This window comes from Grammomys surdaster, unplaced genomic scaffold (assembly GCF_004785775.1).
Source record: "Grammomys surdaster isolate TR1022 unplaced genomic scaffold, NIH_TR_1.0 311, whole genome shotgun sequence".
Taxonomy (NCBI): domain Eukaryota; kingdom Metazoa; phylum Chordata; class Mammalia; order Rodentia; family Muridae; genus Grammomys; species Grammomys surdaster.
In genome coordinates this window covers 1,438,286-1,461,075 of record NW_021604730.1, presented here as the reverse complement: position 1 = coordinate 1,461,075, position 22,790 = coordinate 1,438,286, and the positions used below count along the sequence as shown (strand labels likewise).

At 36.3% G+C, this 22,790-nt stretch overlaps 1 protein-coding gene across 6 annotated transcripts in view; it reads right to left on the bottom strand.

Moving 5' to 3' along the window:
• The window catches only part of Lrrc7 (leucine rich repeat containing 7), a 438,353-nt gene that overhangs the window by 183,485 nt on the left and 232,078 nt on the right, over positions 1–22,790 (bottom strand). For all 6 annotated transcript variants that reach the window (XM_028777579.1, XM_028777577.1, XM_028777581.1 and 3 more), the window contains 2 exons: positions 13,907–13,996; positions 11,042–11,098 (listed from right to left, as the gene is read on the bottom strand). In XM_028777579.1, the coding sequence (XP_028633412.1) occupies positions 11,042–11,098; positions 13,907–13,996 (147 nt within the window). The remainder of the gene's footprint in view (positions 1–11,041; positions 11,099–13,906; positions 13,997–22,790) is intronic.

Genomic DNA, 22,790 nt, shown 5'->3' with positions numbered 1-22,790 from the left:
TATGTTTTAGAGGATAACCTAAAATTATACACTTATGCTACATTATTGTTTATGAGCTATTTATTGCTATGTGCAGAATGTCAACCACCAGGTGAGAAAATGTGCTGCTCTTTAAGCCCAGAGGAACTGACATGGTTTCCCTTGGGAAGCTAGCTTGTCACCATATCTGTTCCATAAAGAAAACTCAGAATGATGCATTGGAGATTTGTAGGAATTTGAGCTAATATAATTATAAAACTCAAATATCTGACTATAAATTACAGATAGAAAATAATTAGAAAATCAGAATTGATAGAAACACCAAGAAGCCATTCAGGAAGCTGTGTCTTACAAAGACATTTTTTGCTGTAAAGCACTAGAAAACCCATCAAAGTAATTTCACTGAAATGGAGGTTGAGTACCAAATGTCAACGACATATTGATCAGAGAGGAGAAGAGGCTGTGGTCATACTGCCCAGATCAAAATGCATACTTGCTTCTGAACTTTTTATTTTTTCACTGTGTTGACACTGATAGTCCATATCAAAATAGAAGATTAAAATGAGGGAGAACATGGCCAGTACATGGTACTCCAGGCAAATCTGTCAATAGAGTAGCCTTAGTAAAGAAGAATGAAAGATCTTCTATGAAAGTTAGTACATATAATATATATTATGTTAGTGAATTGTCATATGCTACATAAGCTTGTTGGAAGAACACTTGTGGTGAGGGGACCATCCTCATCTCAGATTCAAGAATGTTTATTTCAAGAATTCACCCAAACTTCCCATCCTGGGGTTAGTTTTCTCCTTACTTCTGTGACAGGCACAAGGGAGAACAGGAAATAGCTCAGTTAAAATCATGGCACCCTTGAGAGCAGCCAGGTTACAAACTCTGGCATTGGGAAGGGGAAGGAAGAAGCTCATTGACAGAGAAACCTTGCTCCTCTGTTGGGATGCTGTAAGCTTCTGGTTTGAATATATTAGCTTTGCTTTCTCTCTCTGTATTTCCACTGGATGTTCTAAGTGTCTGGTTTGATGGCATTCTGCTTCTGTCTGCTGTTTCTGTCTGCTGCTTCTGTCTGTCTGCTGCCTGTCATTTGTCTTTTATTTCTGCTTTGCCAAATACTGTATAAAGTCATTAATTTGAAACCTAAAATGCAGCTGTAATAAATCATTCCATGGACTTTAAGGAGTAACATGTTACTTTTAAATGAGCACTTTAGAACTTTGAGTGATAATTATAAATATAGACACTATTTATATGTAAAATATATATACATAGCACAAATATACAGCTTCTTTTCAATAGAAACACAGTGGCTATTTACACTAAGGCATCTTAGTTTATACATGTAAACTGTCCTCTTGATCCCTGTGTCCATAAGTTTTCATAAACAAAATTGGTAACTTACTCTGTATTGATCATGCTTTTATCCTTTGAAATTATCTTTAATAATAACTTTTAGAGTAAGATTTTATATTCTTTCTGGTAGAATGTAAAATGGAATAGTCACTATAGAAATCAGCATGGCAAAACATGATACACGATTTTGTCAGGAAATTAAAGATAGATCTATCATATGACAAGCAAAACTACTTTTGAACATGTCAAATGAATCAAAATGAAAACCTCCTACATTGTGAACTCCTACATTGACTGCATCAACATTGATAATGTTGACTGAATGGAATGAAAATTCACAATGCCTCGGCATGAAAACAACTCAGGTATTCAGTAACAGGAGAGTGGATAATGACAAACTGTTGTGCATATGTGACAAGAGTCTCATTCAGCCTTTGAAAAGAACATTCTCCCATATGTGGGAGAATGGGTAGATCTGTTAAGTGTCTAAAATCAGTCACAATGAATCAGTCTGTTCAATGTGTTTACTCAAGGTATAATGTTTCAGCACCATTGGAGTACACATGTGTGTCTTTGTATGTTTGTATATCTATGTATATATGTATGATGTTTATGTATGCATATGTTTGTGTGTGCATGTCTATGCATGTACGTGTGTATATTCATGTGTGTGTATATATGTGAGTGTGCACACATATGTGTGTATATGTGTATGTTTATGGGTTGCTAGTTATTCATATATCAAAAAGAACAGAGTGTTTTTGAAGCTCAGTTTGCAGTGGGAAAATCACTTAATAGCAGTAGCCATATTTAAGGAATGAAATCATACAAACCGCAGACAGACTCTCAATTACTAGTTTATGTAACAAACCCTCCATTACTAGTTTTCCCTACCCCTTTCTTCTATTCTCACTAGTCACCTCCACCCACTTCTCACCAGTTCTGAGGAACACTAACTGCAACTTGAGAGTGACTCTAAAAGTCAGAAGGACCTGGACATACGTCCTGCAGAACCTAAGAAACCACAGATGCCATCCTGGGCTACTATACCCAGCAAAACTTTCAATAACCATAGATGGAGAAACCAAGATATTCTATAACAAAACCAAATTTAAACAATATCTTTCTACTAGTCCAGCCTTACAGAGGATACTATAAGGAAAACTCAAATACAAGGGGGGTAACTACATAAAAGAAAACACAAGGAATTAACCATCTCATAGCAAAACCAAAAGAAGAGAAACACACACACACACACACACACCACTACCACCACTATCACCACAACAACCACCATCAAAACAGGGACTAAAATCATTGGTAATTAATATTTCTCAATTTAAATGGACTCAATTTACCAAAAAAGTCACAGGCTGACAGAGGGGATGCATAAACAAGATCAATTATCATTCTGCTGCATACAAGAAACACACCTAAGCAACAAAGATAGACATAACCTCAGAATGAAAGACTGGAAAAGGTTTCACAAACAAACAAACAAACAAACAAACAATAAAAGAAGCCATATACACATAAGACCAAAGACTCTCCTCCATAGCCAGCACCTTAGAAAGCACAAAAGCATATTCCAGACAGAGAGCTCTAGGTAGCTGCAGTCCTGTCAACAGTTGGGGGGGGTCTCATCTTCTGAAATGAACTACCCAGAAACCACCCTTTCAATTCTGACACCCAATTGCTCTTAAAACAAAAACAAGGCTCCTAGCTGGTCTGCTCCATTGAAGACACTATATCCTGAACCATCCTAGAGAAACCACTGTACTCAGAGCATCGAAGGATCCACTGAACTCAGAGCAGTTGAGGAAGCTGGACTCCCAGGAGTTCTAACACACCCAGGATTATAAGACTTCAGAATTCCAGAGGCAGCCTGAGTCCCAGGAGCTCTTTGACCCAGGATCTCAGGATCACAGGATCAAAAAGACAGCTGGACTCTGAGGAGTTCTGACACAAGCAAGATAACTGGAAAGACAGGCTCCAGTCAGACACTGAGTGCAGGTAGCATAAGAGATAACCAGATGGCAAAAGGCAAGCACAAGAACATAAGCAAAAGATAGCAAGGCTACTTGGCATCATCAGAACGCAGTTCTCTCACCATAGCAAGTCCTAGATACCCCATCACACCGGAAAAGCAGGATTCAGATTTAAAATCATTTCTCATAGTGGTGATAGAGGACTTTAAGAAGGACATAAATCACTTCCTTAAAGAAATACAGGAGAACACAGGTAAACAGGTAGAAGCCCTTAAAGATGAAACACAAAAATACCTGAAAGAAGTGCAAGAAAACACAACCAAACAGGTGAAGTAATTAAACAAATCCATCCAGAATCTAAAAATGGAAGTAAACAATAAAGAAATCACAAAGGGAGACTACCCTGGAGATAGAAAACCTAGAAAAGAGATCAGGAGTCATAGAAGCAAGCATCACAAACAGAATACAAGAGATAGAGGAAAGAATCTCATGTGCAGGAGACACCATGGAAAACATTGACACAACTGTCAAAGGAAATGCAAAATGCAAAAATCTCCTAACCCAAAACATCCAGGAAATCCAGGAAAAATGAAAAGACAAAACTTAAGGATAATAGGTATAGATAAGAGTGAAGATTCCAAACTTAAAGGGCCAGTAAATATCTTCAACAAAGTTATAGAAGAAAGCTTCCCTAACCTAAAGAAAGAGATGCCCATGAAAAAACAAGAAGCCTACAGAACTTCAAATAGATTAGACCAGAAAAGAAATTCCTCCTGTCACATAATAACCAAAACATCAAATGCACAAAACAAAGAAAGAATATTAAAAGCAGGAAGAGAAAAAGGTCAAGTAACATATGAAGGCAGACCTATAAGAATTATATCAGACTTCTCACCAAGACTATAAAAGCCAGAAGATCCTGGAGTGATATCATACAGAACCTAAGAGAACACAAATGCCAGCCAAGACTACTATACCCAGCAAAACTCTTAATTACTATACATGGAGAAACCAAGATATTCCATGATAAGACCAAATTTATACAATATCTCTTCACAAATCCATCCTACAAAGAATAATAGATGGAAAACTCCAATATAAGGAGGGAAACTACAACCTAGAAAAAGCAAGAAAGTAATCTTCCAACAAACCCAAAAGAAGATAGCCACACAAACATAATTCCACCTCTAATAACAAAAATAACAGGAAGCAACAATCATTTTCCTCAATATCTCTTAACATCAATGGACTCAATTCCCCAATAAAAAGACATAGACTAACAGACTGGATATGTAAACATGAACTAGAATTTTGCTGCTCAGTGACAAAGAGTGACACTATCTCAGAGTAAAAGGCTAGAAAACAATTTTTCAAGCAAATGGTCGCAAGAAACAAGCTGGAGTAACCATTCTAATATCGAATAAAATCGACTTTCAACCAAAAGTAATCAAAAGAGATGAGGAAGGACACTTCATACTCATCAAAGGAAAAAAATTACCAAGATGAACTCCCAATTCTGAACATCTATGCTCCAAATGCAAGGGCACCCATATTCATAAAAGAAACCTTACTAAAGCTCAAGGGACACATTGCATCTCGCACAATAATAGTGGGGGACTTTAACACCCCACTCTCAGAAATGGACAGATCATAGAAACAGAAACTAAACAGAGATACAGTGAAACTATCAGAAGTTATGAACCAAATGGATTTAACAGATATCTATACAACATTTCATCCTAAAACAAAAGAATATACCTTTTTCTCAGCACCTCATGGTACCTTCTCCAAAATAGACTGTATAATTGGTCACAAAACAGGCCTCAACAGATACATAAAGATTACATCCTATCAGATCACCACAGACTAAGGCTGGTCTTCAATAATAATAAAAACAATATAAAGCCCACATATATGTGGGAACTGAACAAGGAACTACTCAATGATAACTTGGTCAAGAAAGAAATAAAGAAAGAAATTAAAGACTTTTTAGAATTTAATGAAAATGAAGGCTCATCATACCAAAATTATGGGACACAATGAAAGCAGTGCTAAGAGAAAAACTCAGAGCTCTGAGTGCCTACAAAAAGAAACTGAAGAGAACATACACTAGCAGCTTAATAGCATACCTGAAAGCTCTAGAACAAAAAGAAGCAAATACACTCAAGAAGAGTAGATGGCAAAAAATAATCAAGACTCACTGCTGAATTCCACCAAGTAGAAACAAAAAGAACTATACAAAGTATCAACAAAACCAGGAGCTGGTTCTTTGAGAAAATCAACAAGATAAACACTTAGCCAGACTAACCAGAGGGCACAGAGACAGTATCCAAATTAATAAAATCAGAACTGAAAAAGAAGACTTAACAAAGATACTGAGGAAATTAAAAAAATCATCAGATTCTATACTCAACAAAACTGGAAAATCTGGATGAAATGGACAATTTTCTAAGCAGACACCAAGTACCAAAGTTAAATCAAGAACAGATCCACCATCTGAACAGTCCCTTAACTGCTAAAGAAATAGCAGCAGTACTTAAAAGTTTCCCCACCAAAAAAAGTCAAGGACCAGATGGTTTTAATGCAGAATTCTATCAGACCTTAAAGGAAGACCTAATACCAATTCTCTTCAAATTATTTCACAAAATAGAAACAAAAGGAACACTACCCAAGTTGTTTTATGAAGCCACATACCTAAACCACACAAAGATCCAACAAAGAAATAGAACTTCAGACCAATCTCCCTTATGAATATTGATGCAAAAATACTCAATAAAATTCTTGTAAACCGAATGCAAGAACACATCAAAACAATCATCCATCATGATCAAGTAGGCTTTATCCCAGGAATGCAGGGATGGCTCAATATATGGAAATCCATCAATGTAATACACTATATAAACAAACTCAAAGGAAAAAAAAAACCCACATGATCATCTCACTAGATGGTGAGAATGCATTTGACAAAATTCAACATCCCTTCATGGTAAAAGTCATGGAAAGATCAGGAATTCAAAGTCCATACCTAAATATAGTAAAAGCAATATACAGCAAACCAGTTTCCAACATCAAACTAAATGGAGAGAAACTTGAAGCAATATCACTAAAATCAGCAAGTAGACAAGGGTATCCACTTTCTTCCTAACTATTCAATATAGTACTCAAAGTCCTAGCCAGAAAAAAATCACTATTCCTGACCTCAAGCTGTACTACAGAGCAATAGTAATAAAAACTTCATCGTACTGGTACAGAGACAGGCAAGAAGACCAATGAAATAGAACTGAAGACCCATACCTATGGTCACTTGATCTTTGACAAAGGAACTAAAACTGTGGAAAGAAGACAGCATTTTCAACAAATGGTCCTGGTTCAATTGGAGGTCAATATGTAAGAATGCAAGTTGATCCATTCTTATCTCCTTGTGTAAAGCTCAAGTCCAAGTGGATAAAGGACATTCACATAAAACCAGATACACTGAAACGAATAGAAGAAAAAGTGGGGAAGAGCCTTCAATACTTTGGCACAGGGAAAAGTTTCTGAACAGAGCACCAATACCTTATTCTCTAAGATCAAGAATCGACAAATGAGACCTCATAAAATTGCAAAGTTTCTGTGAAGCAAAGGACACTGTCAATAAGGACAAAATGGCAACCAACAGATTGGGAAAAGATCTTTACCAATCCTATATCTGATAGAAGGCTAATATCCAATATATACAAAGAACTTAAGAAATTAGACTCCAGACAATCAAAGAACCCTATTAAAATGGGGTACAGAGCTAAACAAAGAATTCTCAATTGAGAAAACTCGAATGACCGAGAAGCACCTAAAGAAATGTTCAGTATCCTTAGTCATCTGGGAAATGCAAATTAAAAAATACTCCTGAGATTCCACCACACACTAGTCAGAATGGCTAAAATGACTCAGGTGATAGTAGATGTTGGTTAGCATGTGGAGAAAGAGGAACACTCCTCCATTGTTGGTGGGATTGTAAGCTGGTACAACCACTCTGGAAATCAGTCTGGTGTTTCCTCAGAGAATTGAACATAGCATTACCTGAGGACCCATCTATATCACTCCTGGACATCCAAAAGATGCTTCAACATATAACAAGGACACATGCTCCACTCTGTTCATAGCAGCCTTATTTATACTAGCCAGAAGCTGGAAAGAACTCAGATGTCCTTCAACAGAGGAATGGATACAGATGATGTGGTACATTTACACAATGGAGTACTACTCAACTATTAAAAACAATGAATTCATGTTAGAACTAGAAAATATCATCCTGAGTAAGAGAACTCAATCACAAAAGAAAACACATGGTATGAACTCACTGATAAGTGGATATTATCCCAATAACTCTGAATACCCAAGATATAATTCGCAGACCACCTGAAGCTCATGAAGAAGGAAGACCAATGTGTGAGTGCTTTGGTCTTTTTTAGAAGGAGTAACAAAATACTCATGGGAGCATATATGGAGACAAAGTGTGGGACAGAAACTGAAAGAGGGGCTGTCCGGAGATTGCTCCACTAGTGAATTCATCCCACGTGCAGTCGCCAAATGCAGACACTGTTGTGGAAGTGCGTGCTGACAGGAGCTTGATATAGCTGTCTCCTTAGAGGCTCTGTCAGAGCCTGACATATACAGATGCTTCCTGGTAACCATTTATCTGATCATGGGCTTCCCAATGGGGGAATCAGAAAGAAGACTGAAGGAGCTGAAGGGGTTTGTGGCCCCATGGGGAGAGCAACAATACCAACCTAGCAACAGAGCTCCCCTGTTCTAAACCACCAGACTGGGAGCACATAGGGAGGGACCCATGGCTCCAGCTGTAAAAGTAGGTGAGGATGACCTTGTTGGCCATAGGAGGGAGAGGAAGCCCTTGGTCTCATGAAGCCTGGATGCCCCAGTGTCGGGGAATTTGAGGGCGGGGAGGTGGGAGTGGGTGGGTGGGTACACACCCTCATAGAAGCAGAAGAAGGGGGTTTCTTGGTGGGAGAAATTGGGAAAGGGGATAATATCTGAAATAGAAATAAATAAAATATCCAATTTAAAGAAAAACAGAAACAGGAAGGAACGGACAGGCAACTAAACATAAATGAAATGAAGCAAACAGATCATATTTCTCTTCACATCTAACATTCACCTGAATGTCTAGTCCTACACTTTCATATTACCACCTAGAACACTCAGTTAACAGAGTAATTGTGCTATAACGAAAATGGTATTGTTGAATCTCAATGTTTTTACTTTGTATTATAATCTCTTTTTGGATGTTTGGTGTTTTCTGTCAACCATATCCAGCTGACCTGACAAATTTCAGATATCTGAAGCCGTAACTATTGCCACTTTTTAATACTCCTAGAAGATAGTCACAGGGGACATTGTGTGGAGATGGACTGCCTATGCTTGCATTTTTAAACCAAGACAAAGATCCTATGTTTTCCATATCTAAAGCCCATCACATGACTACAGGATTGTATTCTAATGTTATTTATCACAGTTCTTATAAACTTTGGCATTTCTTACATGGCCTTTGTAGCCTGTAAGACAAAATAAGATCAACCAACCAACCAACCAACCAACCAACCAACCAACCAACTAACCAACCAACCTACCAAATAAAAAGTAAAGGCCCACCGACATTCCTCAGCTTGTTTGTATTACAAGGAAACTGCAAGCTCTCAATTCTCTGAAAAGTTATTCTCAAACTAAAATAGTTTTTTTTTTTTTTTTTTAGAAAAACATGCATTTAATTTTTTCCATTGAAATAGCAAACTAAAAGAATGTACAAAGCTCTCATGTACCTCCAAGTTACAGGTCCAGATGGTGATCAAATAGTTGGCTATATGTAGAAACACAGTTTACTTTATTCAACAGAATGTCTTTATGTAATTTTCATTCCATAGATGTCAAAACTAAAGTAAAGCACCATGCATTCTCTGTCTATATATTTCTTCTTAGATTCTTGTTGACACAGCATAAAACAAACATTCTGAATTGCAAATAGTTCTAAAAATGTTTCTTCAATATAAAAGTTATAGCTGTGACGTGTACAGCAGTCTACCAAAGACACTCAGTATCCTTCTCTAAGAGACTTTGACAATGTTTTATATTCCCAAACAGCCCAGGCGCACTGTTCAACTTAACTAATTTTACTTAATACATGTGGTATTCTGAAAACCCACAGAACACCCACATATCAATTAAGAGTACAGTTACTCATTGCCTATGAAGTCCATATTATGAAGTGATGTTAGATTCTACCTTATATACTATGACTTATATCAAAAGTACTAAAATCCTTACAACCTATATTGGGATTATTTTATATTTTAAACATACAACCTATATTGGAATTATTTTATATTTTAAACTGAAATCCTTATATGGGGAGGCTTCCCCTTCCCTTCTGGATTCTCAGTGAATTCTCCAAGAACTGAATGCATACAATCAGATATAAGCAATCACTGCTCTTCCCTATTGGTTCATGTTCCACCTGGCAGTGTTTCAGCTTTCAAGGTGACAAGCAAAAGTGCCTAGATGAAACAGTGGCAGTAGCTTTCTGTGTAGGAGACCAACACTGAACACACACCACTCCATTTCTACCTGTCTATGATTCCAGTCCAGGAAAGATACTGCTTACACACAGGATGCTGTACTGTGGAACATACACTCCTTTTGAAACTTTCTTTTTAACTGTCACATAGGGAGAATCACACATATGCTTCTCCATGTGTCTGTCTAAGTGGATTCCAGAGCACGACTGGGACTCCTCATCATATCTGTGCACCGTGTAGCAGTGATGAAGTGTTCATGTATTACATCATGCATAATTGTACTTAAGTTAATTTATCAGTGTATTTAGCCTCATTTGCTGAGGGAATATACTTAAAAAGGAAAAAATTAAGATTAAGTTTTAATTCAGCAAAGTAATATGTTTGAGCCATGTTGAAAGTTTGGAAATAAATTGATATACTCGATGTCTTTGCAGAACTGAAGTAAAGCAGTAATAGTAACAAGATATACATTGAACCACCTCCCAGACAAAGCACATCATTTTACCTGAGCAAAAAAACATTTCAAATTCATTTGATCTTGGAAAACAATTATTCTTTTACAGTACAAATCCTGTTATCGTACATGAGTGAATGAAAGCAGAGAAAAAGCATTTTACAAAGCTGTATAAGATTAGCTTTTGCTTTAGAATATTCTGAATATTTATATAAACCATCTTTTAAATAGACTAGCTAGAAGCAACGGTTGGTTTGTAAGAATATGTGAATAGAACCTTTTCTTTTTAACTTTTAAACTGTTTTAATTTAAATTTTCTTCCCTTAAAAATTTCTGGCTTTGATGTACAACTGTAAACTGTCTCAATTCACAGTTTAACCTGAGGTGTGAAGCATCCAAGGGCTGAAGTCTGGGAAACTGGCTCTGGTTGTAAGAATGACACAGATGCTGGTTCAGACTCATGGCAAAGCTCTTTAGCCATGAGCACGCCTCTGCCAGTGAGCTGTTTTGCAAAGCAGGAAGTCTACTACTTCACATGAGTCTACAGTTTACTGTAGAATTTGGCCTTTAGTTAGAATGTGTAAAAGAATTCATTCAAAATGACCAAGCTGACATAATAAAATCAAAAAGGCATTTTCCTAGCCGTGAAAAGTCACAATGGAGACCCTGGAAAAGACGCTGTCACTTACTTTGGTAGAGTTTTCAAGTGATTTTCTCTTAACTCCAAGATTCGCAATTTGACAAGTCTGTGGAGAAGAGTTTTAAAAATTACTTGTCACTGTTTCTATATAAAAACATTTACACATCAAAGTAACCAACTCCTACCGTTAATTAGACAGAAATATTCAGCCATTTTTAGTATGGTATCAGATATTTATTTATTATTTTAATGTGTATGTCTATTTTGCTTGCATGTATGCCTATGTGCCATGCATGTGCTTGTGCCAGATTTTAGATAAATATGTAAACTGATGATGTGCAGGGTTATATCATTACTGGCCAATGGCAAAATGCTAAAACTAAAAATATTTGATTATATCTTTGAATCCCAGCCTTCTAAGTTTCTAATGTTTTATAGAAGTACATTTACTTTTATATTTAATAAGTCTGTGTTCATTAGATTATTGAGTATCCTCAATAATCTCTAATAATGTTGCATTCACTGGGATATAGCAATGCTTTTCATTGAAAGACCATAGACAGACCTGAAAGACAGACACAGATAAGAGGCTTCAGTTTGGTGTGAAGACAGGTATGTGAACATTCTATTTTTATGATAGATTAGTTTCCTCATCAATAACACTAAATCCTCAAGTTGAATACTTTAAATGATGTCATTCTTGTAACACAACTTCCAAGTGCATCACAAGTTGTGGTTAAGTGCCTGCTCTCTTTGATCTCACTAAAGACACAATGGGAGCACTTTTGTGTGGCATGCTTTATTGACTCTGAGGTTCATGTTTTACCCTTTTTGAAAAGGTTTGTTGGGAACATTTAGGTCTTCTGTCTGTTACAGTACTGAGCTTCCTTCACCTCTCTTGCTACTTGAGTACCACTGTGCTCCAGAAGTGCACCTCATGCTTGATGACATAAGGGTGTGCCACCAGGAACATACACTGTTGTACACAACCAGACTGAGCCTTGAGTTTGTTTCTCACAAAGCTACTGCAAAACCAATACCAATTGAATTTTCCAAAATCTCAATTTTGAAGGACAATCTATTTAAATGACTTCATCTGTCACCTACCTTTAATGTGTTTTTAGGTATTTATCTAGTCATCTTCCCATTTTCTTTCTAGTTCTCAATTTAACTTTAATTTAATTCTTTATTAAATAACATGCTTCAGTGCACGAAAGCTCCAGTCATGAGAGTGTCTTAGATATCTGAACACTTCACATCCCAGTTGCTGTGCTATTATTGACAGTATAGTGAAATCTACTTTGTCTTTAAAAAAATACAAAGTTTCAGGCTGGAAGACAATTTGAGCAACATTTTGTCTAACCACCTAACTGAAGGCTGAAAAACTGCTTAGATTATTAATTATTATGAGTAAACGTGTTATTAAAAAATAGGATATTTTGGCAACTTACACAAAACTTAAATTCTAATTCAAAGTAGCTTTAGTATTATTTGTCCTTTTGGAATAAATTTTATGCTCATTTTAAAACTACTTAAAGAGAAATGACAAAAAATCAAGACAAAAAGTGTCTTGGGGTATCATAAATATTTTATGGTTTGTTCATTTTAAAGCATATTGTACTGTAGTTGATACCTAAAGGATAATTCTAGTCTACAAGGGTAGATAGAGCTGGGAAAACACTCTTTTACAAGTCTGTGACCTGCAATTTCCCTCGTGTGTATGGTTTAGGATAGTGTGATATCTTCATCTACAGAAGTAAAGGAGTCTGGGACATTTACAGCATGCAAGGGAGATCACTGTGTGTAAGTTGAATTCATCATGCTACCTGATGTCTTCCTCACCTCTGTCAAGAAGCAGGTGCTGAATAAAACCCAGTTAATCATTCTTACAATTTAAGCTGATAATAATGTTAGAATGACTTTGGTTTTTATGAGACATATGTTCTATAAGACATACCTTGGAAGATATTGAAACAAAATACGAATGAAAATCAAAGACACCTAGAAATTTAGCCTTTTGTCTCATGTTGAGGATTTGTCTCATATATTGAAAAAAAGTTTATATAGTTTGCTATGATACCTTCCCAGCTTTATCTAGGGTTTCTTACATGATCATCCATTTCTCCACAGCACTGTCATATAGGAGCACCACAGCAAAGCCAGCCAAGCTCCCAGACAGAAATGTGATTTCTTAGTCTTTATTTTGTCAACAGTGAAAAATGTACCAATCCACAAAATCCAAATATGGCATGGGATATTTCCGGCATTACTATTTTTGAAGGTCTTTAAGCATGTATCACTGCCCTCATTTATGTCTGTTGGTTTCAAAAGCTAGGACAAGTAAAGTCTCTTTCATTTTAATTTGTATTGTATTGGATATTTGTAGAGACAGACATTTCTTCTGTATTTACTATCTATTTATATTTTATTACAAGCTGCCTGTGTAGCCATCCACATACTTCCCAGTATCATGGCTTTCATGCTCATTTGTAAGGACTTTATATATTAAGGATATTAATTGTTATCATAGACAATGAAAACATTTTTACTTTATCTTATGTTTAATGATTTATCCTATCTGGAAGCATTTTGATGATCTGGACTTTCTACACATTTACAATGTTCTCCTTTGCTTCCTTGTCTATGAAAGAATTTTGTAATCCAAGAGCCATGAACAGCCTCCTGCATTTGCTCGTATTATCTGGGGCATTTTTTTTATATTTAATTTTAACCCACCTAAAATTATTTTATGATAATATTATGCAAAGACCTAATTTTATGTTAATTACTATAGAACATTTAATTAACATTTATGGTATACTAATGAGCCCCAACTGTAATCAGCCCTGTCACTAATGTACTGGTGAAACACTTGGCAGAGGCAAAATGAGATTACACAATCTCTTATTCTTACCTTCCAAAATTAGCTGGAAGAAATTCGAGGAAGGCGTCATTCAGGTAGAGCTGGGTCAGGTTAAGAAGCTGCGTGAAGCCATCGGGTAGTCTAAAAACGAGTTAAAGTTTTAAGTTACTACATCAACATTGCTATAGAAATAGCAAGAATATATCTTAGAGAAGGAAAAACTGAAATGAAATATGTCTTCAAACTCTCCTTTGCTGTCAGTAATAGAAGACTTCATTGAGTATATAATTTTACAGCTGGAAATTTTAAAACTACTACTTGTTATTAAAATATATTATCCCCTCCCCAATGCACCTCTCTGAAGCTGAAATTGCTATTATGGAGAGCAGAATCTCAAACTGTTGACTGTACCTTTTGCAGCAGCCAAGACATTCTTATGGAAATCTCAGCTGAATGACTGTGCAACTTTAAGATGAACAGGCCTTTCCTATTAGAACAGTCACATCAAGTCAGACAAGAACTTTTTGAAATACAACTAATTCAGTTTGTTACTAACATTTTCCACATTTTATTATCAGGATGGTGTAGCCTGCCCCATGTGAAAAGGGACTGAGTTGACCCCAGTCCTATAGTTCTTCCAATGACAGCTTAACCTGTGTGTATAAATGCAAAACTGATCTAAGTCCTGTTAGTTAAAGATGAACAAGAACATTGGGAAAGTATTTTAAAAGAATCATAATGACTATAAGTAACATTGAAAAGTAAGAAATAACCTTTAATGAAATTTTAGAAATTAGATGAAATAATTACTTGAAACATTAATTTTTTTTTGCTGTTTAATTAAAATATTCTCCAGGAGTCTTTTCCTTAGAACAATATTGGATTTTTCCTATGACTGTATTTCTATTTTAACACTTTAATGTCTTTATAGTCTAGTCTGGACTTCATTCTTTTATAAATATTTCTAAGTTGTCTTTCCTCATCTCGTAACCACCTTCACATGGTGACTGCTGACATCATGTAAACAGCAGCCTGTACTCACTGATATCTCCTATTCCAGTGTTTCTGGTTTGCAGTCACCAAGCCTCCTCTGCTCTCTACTCTACATCCCAAGCTTCCTGCCAACTGTTGTCATCACTGACAGATGTTCCTTTTATTCCTACTGTAGCCTTCCTATCCTACTGTGGAAATATGACACATAGGTTTCAAACACAACAGAATAAAGAAAGAACTAGTACTGTGGATGCCACCTATGCCTTTTCCTGAACACATCTTCCAGTTTGTCTTCCTACGTTGTAGACTTGGCTGACCTGGAACTCTCTATGTAGACCAGGCTGGCCTTGAACTCAGAGATCCACCTGTCTTTGTCTCTCAAGATCTGATGCATATACCTCCATTCCTGGCCTAAGTTACAAATTCTAATATGCTCATTAATTTTATTTTTAAGAATTTTACTATATAACTATTTAACTCTATTAAAAAAGAAACCTATTTGTGCTTTTAGCATTATCTGTCTGTCTGTCTGTCTATCATCTATCTATCTATCTATCTATCTATCTATCTATCTATCTATCTAATCATACTGCTTATATTTACTGATGCTTTAAAAACAGCATTATATTTTTTCATATTTACTCATTTGGATAGTAACTGTCCTCTGTCTTAGAATGACCTGTCATCATGCAGACACAACACAGATTGTTTAGCATTCTCCTGTAAATAAAAGGTAGTTATTTTCAGGGTTTTCTTTGAAGTCATAAATGTTGCTTCTGTGAAGTCATTTGAATACATATCCCAATGGACCTTCACTAGGGGTCATGTATGTGCCCTTCCTGAAAGGAACAATAATGAGTTGTTTGGAGTTTAATTGTACCAGGGATAGGCAAATTTAATTCATAGCTCCATCCATTTATAACCCAAAGTATCTGTATAAGAGCTTCTTTTTCTTTGTCCTTGTCTTCCTTTATTTCATATGTGTGGGTATTTTGTCTGCATGTATATCTGCATACCATTTGAATTCAGTGCCTTAAGAGACCAGAAGAGGACATCTGATCCCAAAAAACTAGAGCTAAAGATTGTAACCATTGAGAACCACACCAGGGCAGCTAATGCTCTTAAAGCTGAGCCTTTGTCCAGCCCCTCTCTGTGTCCTTCTTGACTCCTGGTTTCATTAGTTTTTTAAAATTTCACTCTTTGTAAACTTGGTAATATAAAATATTTGTATATCTTACTTCTTATTAAACAATGATAATTTCAGTGGTCAATAATAGTCAGATTTTGATTTTCGTCTTCCGTGGAAAACATGTATATTAAGTTTGGTTGTTTTCATACATCTCTACCATGACTCACAGCCTGTGACTTTCTATACATTGAGCCTGACAAGGTCCCCTACAGTGTGCTGTCTTTAGCCAGGGCCGCAGAACACCCTAGGGCAATTCTTAGCTGCTGTGGAGCAGGTGTGAAATAGCTCACTTCCTCATCTGCCATGTCTACAGCTCTGTAGAATTTTATGCCCTTGAAGCATCCCCATGAGACTGAGTCCAGTGGAGATCTTGAAAGCGCAACATGCATTTCCTGGGACGGTTGCCAGCATATTCTGCCTACATTCACTCTAACACCTGCTTTGTGTCAACCCAAACTAAACACAGAATTCCCTTCTCAGAAATAATTTCCTTTTATTACTTTTTTATTAGCACACTGATTATGCAGATTGACAGCTCCACAGGAACATCTCCCCACATGTAAGTGTTATCTACAGATTTTATTCCTTCTCCTTCTACTCTTCTCTCTCTCTCTTCCCAGTCCCTAACACTCTCTCTGCCACGTTCAGGCCTTCTGCTTTTTCTTTTTTTATTCATAACAAAAACCTTTCCAAAACAATTTAAATTTAATATTTTATTAAATTAAAAACTGTTATTTATTTATTTATTTATTTATTTACAGAGGGGCATGTTATAGTGTGTGTATGTCAGAGGACAAATTTGTTCTTCCTTTCTGATTTTTAAGTGAGATCTGGGGATTCAACCCAAGACGCCAGACTTGTTGGTCAAATGTTTACTCACTGAGATCATGTTCTGCCTCCTACTCTGCTTTTGAGACAGACTGGCTGTACATCCCAGACTGGTCTTGGTTTCATTATATAGCTCAAGCTGGTTTCAATTCCAATCAGTCCTCTTTCTGCAGTCTTACTAATACTGGGTGTTACTGGCTTGTTACACCAAACCTGAGTGCAACTTTACACACTATAGTTTGATATTGACTTGTGTAGTTACTCTTTACGCATTCTCGGGGCACTAATTTTTATATTGCTCATTTTATTCTGCACTATTTTGCTCCCACTTGGATTTTAAAGTTGGTTTGGTTTTGGATATAGCTTCCAGGGGGATATTTCCATAACTTCATTCTTTGGGAAAGTGAGATACATGAAAATAAGAAAGGGGGTAGGGGAGATAATGTGGGTTTTATAGTGCAGATCCAAGACAGATAGACACTAAGTTCACAGTGAGTTCATGGGACAGTGCTGTGAATAAGCATATGAGAACATCTGTGGGGAACTGTGCTTAGAGGGCTTTGAACTTTTACCTTAAAGGTGTGGCCTTGATTCTACAGAAAGCTTTACCTGCAGTGAATAGTGACTGTTCTTCATGTTTTCCTTTCTATATACTGGAGTTGCAAGCTTACTACATTAAAGTTTCTTGGCAGTGGCAAAGAGGTTAAACACATTTTTAATGTGACTTAGCCACTGTCCTTTGATATAGCAAGAAGGAACTGATTATGACTTTAGAGGAAGGAAAAGCCACAAGCACATATAAACGTGAGGAACCTGACAGTTTACCTCAAAAGTGACTTCCGACTGAGAGTAAAGGTGCTCTCCTATAAAACTCAAGCTTGTGTGTGCGGTGAGACAGGATAATCGTGATTTCAAGGTTATCCCAGGCTACATAGCGAGGCTCTGTCTCAATAAACTAGAGAGGAAAGGTCACTGCTAATAAAAAAAAAAGGACTAAAAACTCAAGCTTTCTAGTTTTGGGACATTTTGAAGCATGGGCCTTCCTCGGTCCTCTGTCCGTAGATGGGCATCTTATTTTTCACTCTGATCAACAATTTGCTTCTCTATTGTTGCTTCTGTGCCAATGTTTGTACAACTTGGAAACTCATCGTAATAGAATATTTCCCTTAGGATTAAAAAATGACCATATGAAGCTTATTTAAAATGAAAACTTGGACTAACAAACATAAATTTCATGAAAAAAACAGTATAAGATTGTTTTGAGTGTAGTTATACACATATGTGCTGAAATTTTACTTGGTTTTTTTTTTTTAACTTAAAAACACAGAGTTGGGGATGTAGGTGTGATGCAGTGCAGAGCACTGTGGTATATTTACCAGGACTACATTTTTATCACAATTCTCGTCAATAGTAATTCACGGAATAATGACTATGTGAGATTGAAAATTAATGTCTTTTCATTTTCTCATGAAGTTTCCATGTATCCAGAAGGAAGCGTCTAGCAATTGCCTGTAGTAACACTAAGAAGTTTTTATTGTTAGAAAGAATAAATCAATAGCACTTTAGGATAAGTAGTTTCCTAAGCCACATAATACTGTACTGTGTAAGCATAGACAATAATGTGGGTTAGGTGGTATCGAGGTGGTAGATGTAATCAGTAAATTTATTAGAGAAAATATTTGGCTTTTGTTAACTTTATGTCACAACTGAACTTTTTAAGAGACTAATCCCACTGATGAGATCTGTTTTCATCAAAATGCCTAAGAAACTGTGAGGAAGAAGAAATCCCTTTTAGAATCAATAAGATGGCTTTCACAGGTTCTCATTAGCACCCAAACTGTTCAGTGGAAGCCAATATCATACACAGTAAGAAGTCTTTGATAGTGAAATGACTTTACTCCTTAAATAATTTGATGGTTTTCCACAGTTAGCTGATTTATTGAAAATTAAAGTCTTAAAAAAATTAAACAATTCTGCAACACGAACATTGACTTTTTTAATTTCCTGAATTAAACTGTATATATTCCATCCACAATAAAGGGTGGACAACAGCAGGCAGTCCTTGGTCATGACAGATAATTGGACATGCATCCCTATTGGCTCTGGGGCCAGAAGTCTTGGTTTTGAACTATACTTTTGCTAATATCTGTGAGACCTTTGAGAATACTTCCATTAGACTCAGTTTCCTTATTTATAAATGGTAATTCTAGCACCAACTCCTCAGATGTGCCTCCTCCATAAATGATTCCTTGTTCCCATGGTGAGACCATGAAGTAGCAATCACATTTCTTCTCTATGGTGTTTTCATTCTTCCCGTTTTTAACTAAACACTGCTTTAAATAGTTTTTATAACTGCTTATTTTCATCACTGGAATGAGAATTTTAAGACTGACTGCAGACAGCTTTGCTGCAGCCCTCCTATTTTCTTATTGTGCTTTTTATAGAAGCTAACTGAAAGTGTATTTTAGGTATCAGACCTGCAATAGAATGGTTAGGCGCATTGAAGTAAGCTTTATATGCTGTAACTAAAGAGTCAATGTAAAAACTTCTCTAATTGACAAGACTTTTTGTTATATAAATGAATATATATATTCATTTATATAACTTTAAATCATAAAATTAATATGCTACAGAACACTTGAAAAAGTAATGGGAAATTGAATTGCAATCACACCTCCTTTACACAGCTGTGATTTGCATTTTACCTGATTTCTAAAAAATATTTTCCTATTTTTAAACAATAAGAAAAATCACTTTAATGACAAATGTGTATCTATTTTTTTTTACTTATAGTTATTTTTGCAGTTTTGTAGTATAAACAGTGGCTATGTAATTTCTAAAGCATATTCATACACTTCTGAGAGCGAAGGAGGGATTGGTGTTAATTGTGCCCCGCAATAAACACCACAAGAAGCAGAGGCCATGCTGTGCAGCCTCCCACACACCCAGAGGGTGTTGCACAGCAACACAGTACTGGCTTCCTTGGTACTGAACTCTGAATATTTATTTTAATGCACTTCTATTCTAAATGCATGTTCTCTCTGTGTGTACATGCCTGTGGGTACACACATAAAACTCAGAGGAAAGATTCACATGTCTTCCTTTATCACTTCCAATCTGTTCTTTCAAGGTACAGTCTTTTCCTGAGCCTGAAGCTCTCCAGTTTGCCAATCTGTCTGTCAGAGAACTTTTAGGATCCATCTGTCTCTGCTCCCCGAATTTGGAGTAATTGGCACAGACTCGCAACTCCTATGCAGGTGCTGGGGATTTGAACTCATCTCCTCATGCTTACACAGGAACTGCTCCTCTCACTAGCCCATTTCTCCAGCTATATTCTCAATGTTCTGAAAAGTTGAAAATATATCTTTGACTGAGAGCAAAGATACTTCATAGTGAAAAGAATGAGGGAGTTAAATACTAGTTTTAGTTATTTATTATGGTAAGAGACAGTAACAGTAGCTACATACTTAGTGAGCTCACTTTGGAAACTAAAATGAAGTTATGTAGTTAGAGGCCAGAGAGGCAGGGGTTCTCAGGAAACGTCGGCTCTGAGTTCTCACAGGGAGGTTTATTTTCAGGTTTACTTTGATTATGTTCACTGATGGCTGAGAGCAAAGCAAAGCAGTGACTCTAAAAATTGTAACTTTTATGTTACCAGTTTTTATCACTTAATATTTCATAAATATTTTACTGAAAAAATTAAAAAAAAGTCAATGGAGAAAAAGTCAATAAAAGCAAACCTATCTTTTGAAAAGACCAATAAACCCAGTTGATAAATTGGTGGGCAGAGTGATCAAGTCATACAATGACCTTCAAAGTCAGTGAGGAGAGAGAAAACACTAGAGCTACAGAAATAGAAACAGTTAAGGACTGAGAAAAACTTGCTGTAAACATCAAGACATGACTTGTACAAAGTGCACAGATTCCTGAAAAACAGTTGCTGCAGATTACTGTTTTGGATAGCTCATTAGCTTTTAAGGAAAGGCTAATAGCCATAATGGAAATTCTCAGGCAAATAGCTACACCAGTGTAGTTCACCAAGGGTTAATGAAGAGATAGCACTAACTGTGCAAATTACTATTGCAAACTGAAGAGAACATTTCCCAACCCACTTCATGGAATCAGTTTTACCTTGATAACAATCTGGACAAAGGAATTAGTAAACACATCTGACTGATGGGTATACCTCATGAAATCAACAAAGCATTAGTAGATGTTAGTAAGCCAGAGTAATAAAGCATGAAAATGAGCAACACTCATGACTAAATAGAATTTGTTCCTGGCAAACATGATTGACAGGAAACATTGAACAATGTGACTCACCACAAAACCAGAGGAAGCAAAGCCAAATGATCACAGATCTTATTCAACACTCAATTAAATAAGCCCTCTTCAAACTAGATACCAAAGGTGTGCTGGCTATAGTGTATAGTGGCAGGATTGGGTATTTCTTATCAGCTTAAACAATGTGGCTGTACAGTGGGGGCCTTGTTTGTAACCTTTTTGACTCATTCTTACTTTGTGATGAGCAGTTGCTAGGTAGCAAGTTGCATCTGGACATAATTATAGAACAGGGAGAAGTACCTTTGAGAGGTTCATAGGGTCTGTAGAAGTGGCCAGCAGAAAGCTGGGATGTCAGCTCCCTAAATGAGGATGGAGTTCTGCAATAGCTTGAGTGAGCACTGGAGTAGATCCCTATCTATCTAAGTCCCCTGAAAATACTGTTCAGCTTTTCCCTTGGAGCTGAGCCTATAAACAAACAGCTAGAACTGGTTACGTAAAAGTTCCTGAACCACACACTCTGGGAGTTGTCAGTAGACAACAAGCAAATTGCTAAGCTCATGGGCATCTTGTACACAGATGGAAACTAATATAGACTTTGGTACCCAGAATAAGATTTCTGCCCATGAGAACCTCCCCAAAAATGCAGAGTGGTTTTGTAACACGGGATAAAGGGTTGCTAAAATCTAGAAACCGCAATAACACAACACAGGCCATGAAACAGAGACTGCATTTCCTTGAATGAATCTTACTGTGAGGACCTGTAGGCAAGAGTGCCAATAGAAGTAAAAGCTACCTATGGGACATTAAAGAGAAAATAAGAGAATTATATGAGAAATTAAGATGCAATGGCAGATAGTGAAAAACTGGCAGTGCTGTCTCTTTTTACTTCTTTATTCAGTGTGAGAAGTCCTACAAGACAAAGTCAGTATTCAGCAAATGGATAGAAACAATGAAATAAGAAAATCTCACAGGTTCATGATTGCTTCTTCAGAAGCCCTTCCCCTGCAAATGTTCACAAACAGTCCAGTAGAGTTAAGAAATGAAATTTAGTTAGCTTTTATAATACAAATACATAAAACATATTGTATTTATACACATGGCAAAAAATAAGTGGGATAATAAAATTTATCCACAATAGCATAAAAAGTAAACTTGTGAAAATAAATGTTATATATACATGTAAAAGAATCTATAGAAATGGAAACAAAATATGTAAAAGACTTAAAGATTGTTTGAAGACAGTGTTGAGTTAAAGTTCTCAAAATTTCAGATATTAATTCAACCAATTTGACCTACTGATTCAGTGCAATCCTTGCCAAAATCCTGGCAGACGTTTATATGTTTAGAGAAACTGGGAAGCTGACTGTGAAATTTATATACAGAAGCAAAAGTCATAGACTAGCTTGTGCAATAATGTTGAAGAAGAAACTTAATGAGGGCTCATATTACCCGGTTAAATGATTTGGAGTGAGACTATAACAAATGAGAGGGTATCAGTGCTATGAAGTAGGCATTCAGGGTGGTGTAACGTAACAGAGGCTCAAAGAGACCCAAACATATATGACCAGTTAATCTTTAGTGGAGGTACCTGCCAGCTCTATCCAGGATAGGTACCATTTCCAACAAATTGTCTGAAACAAT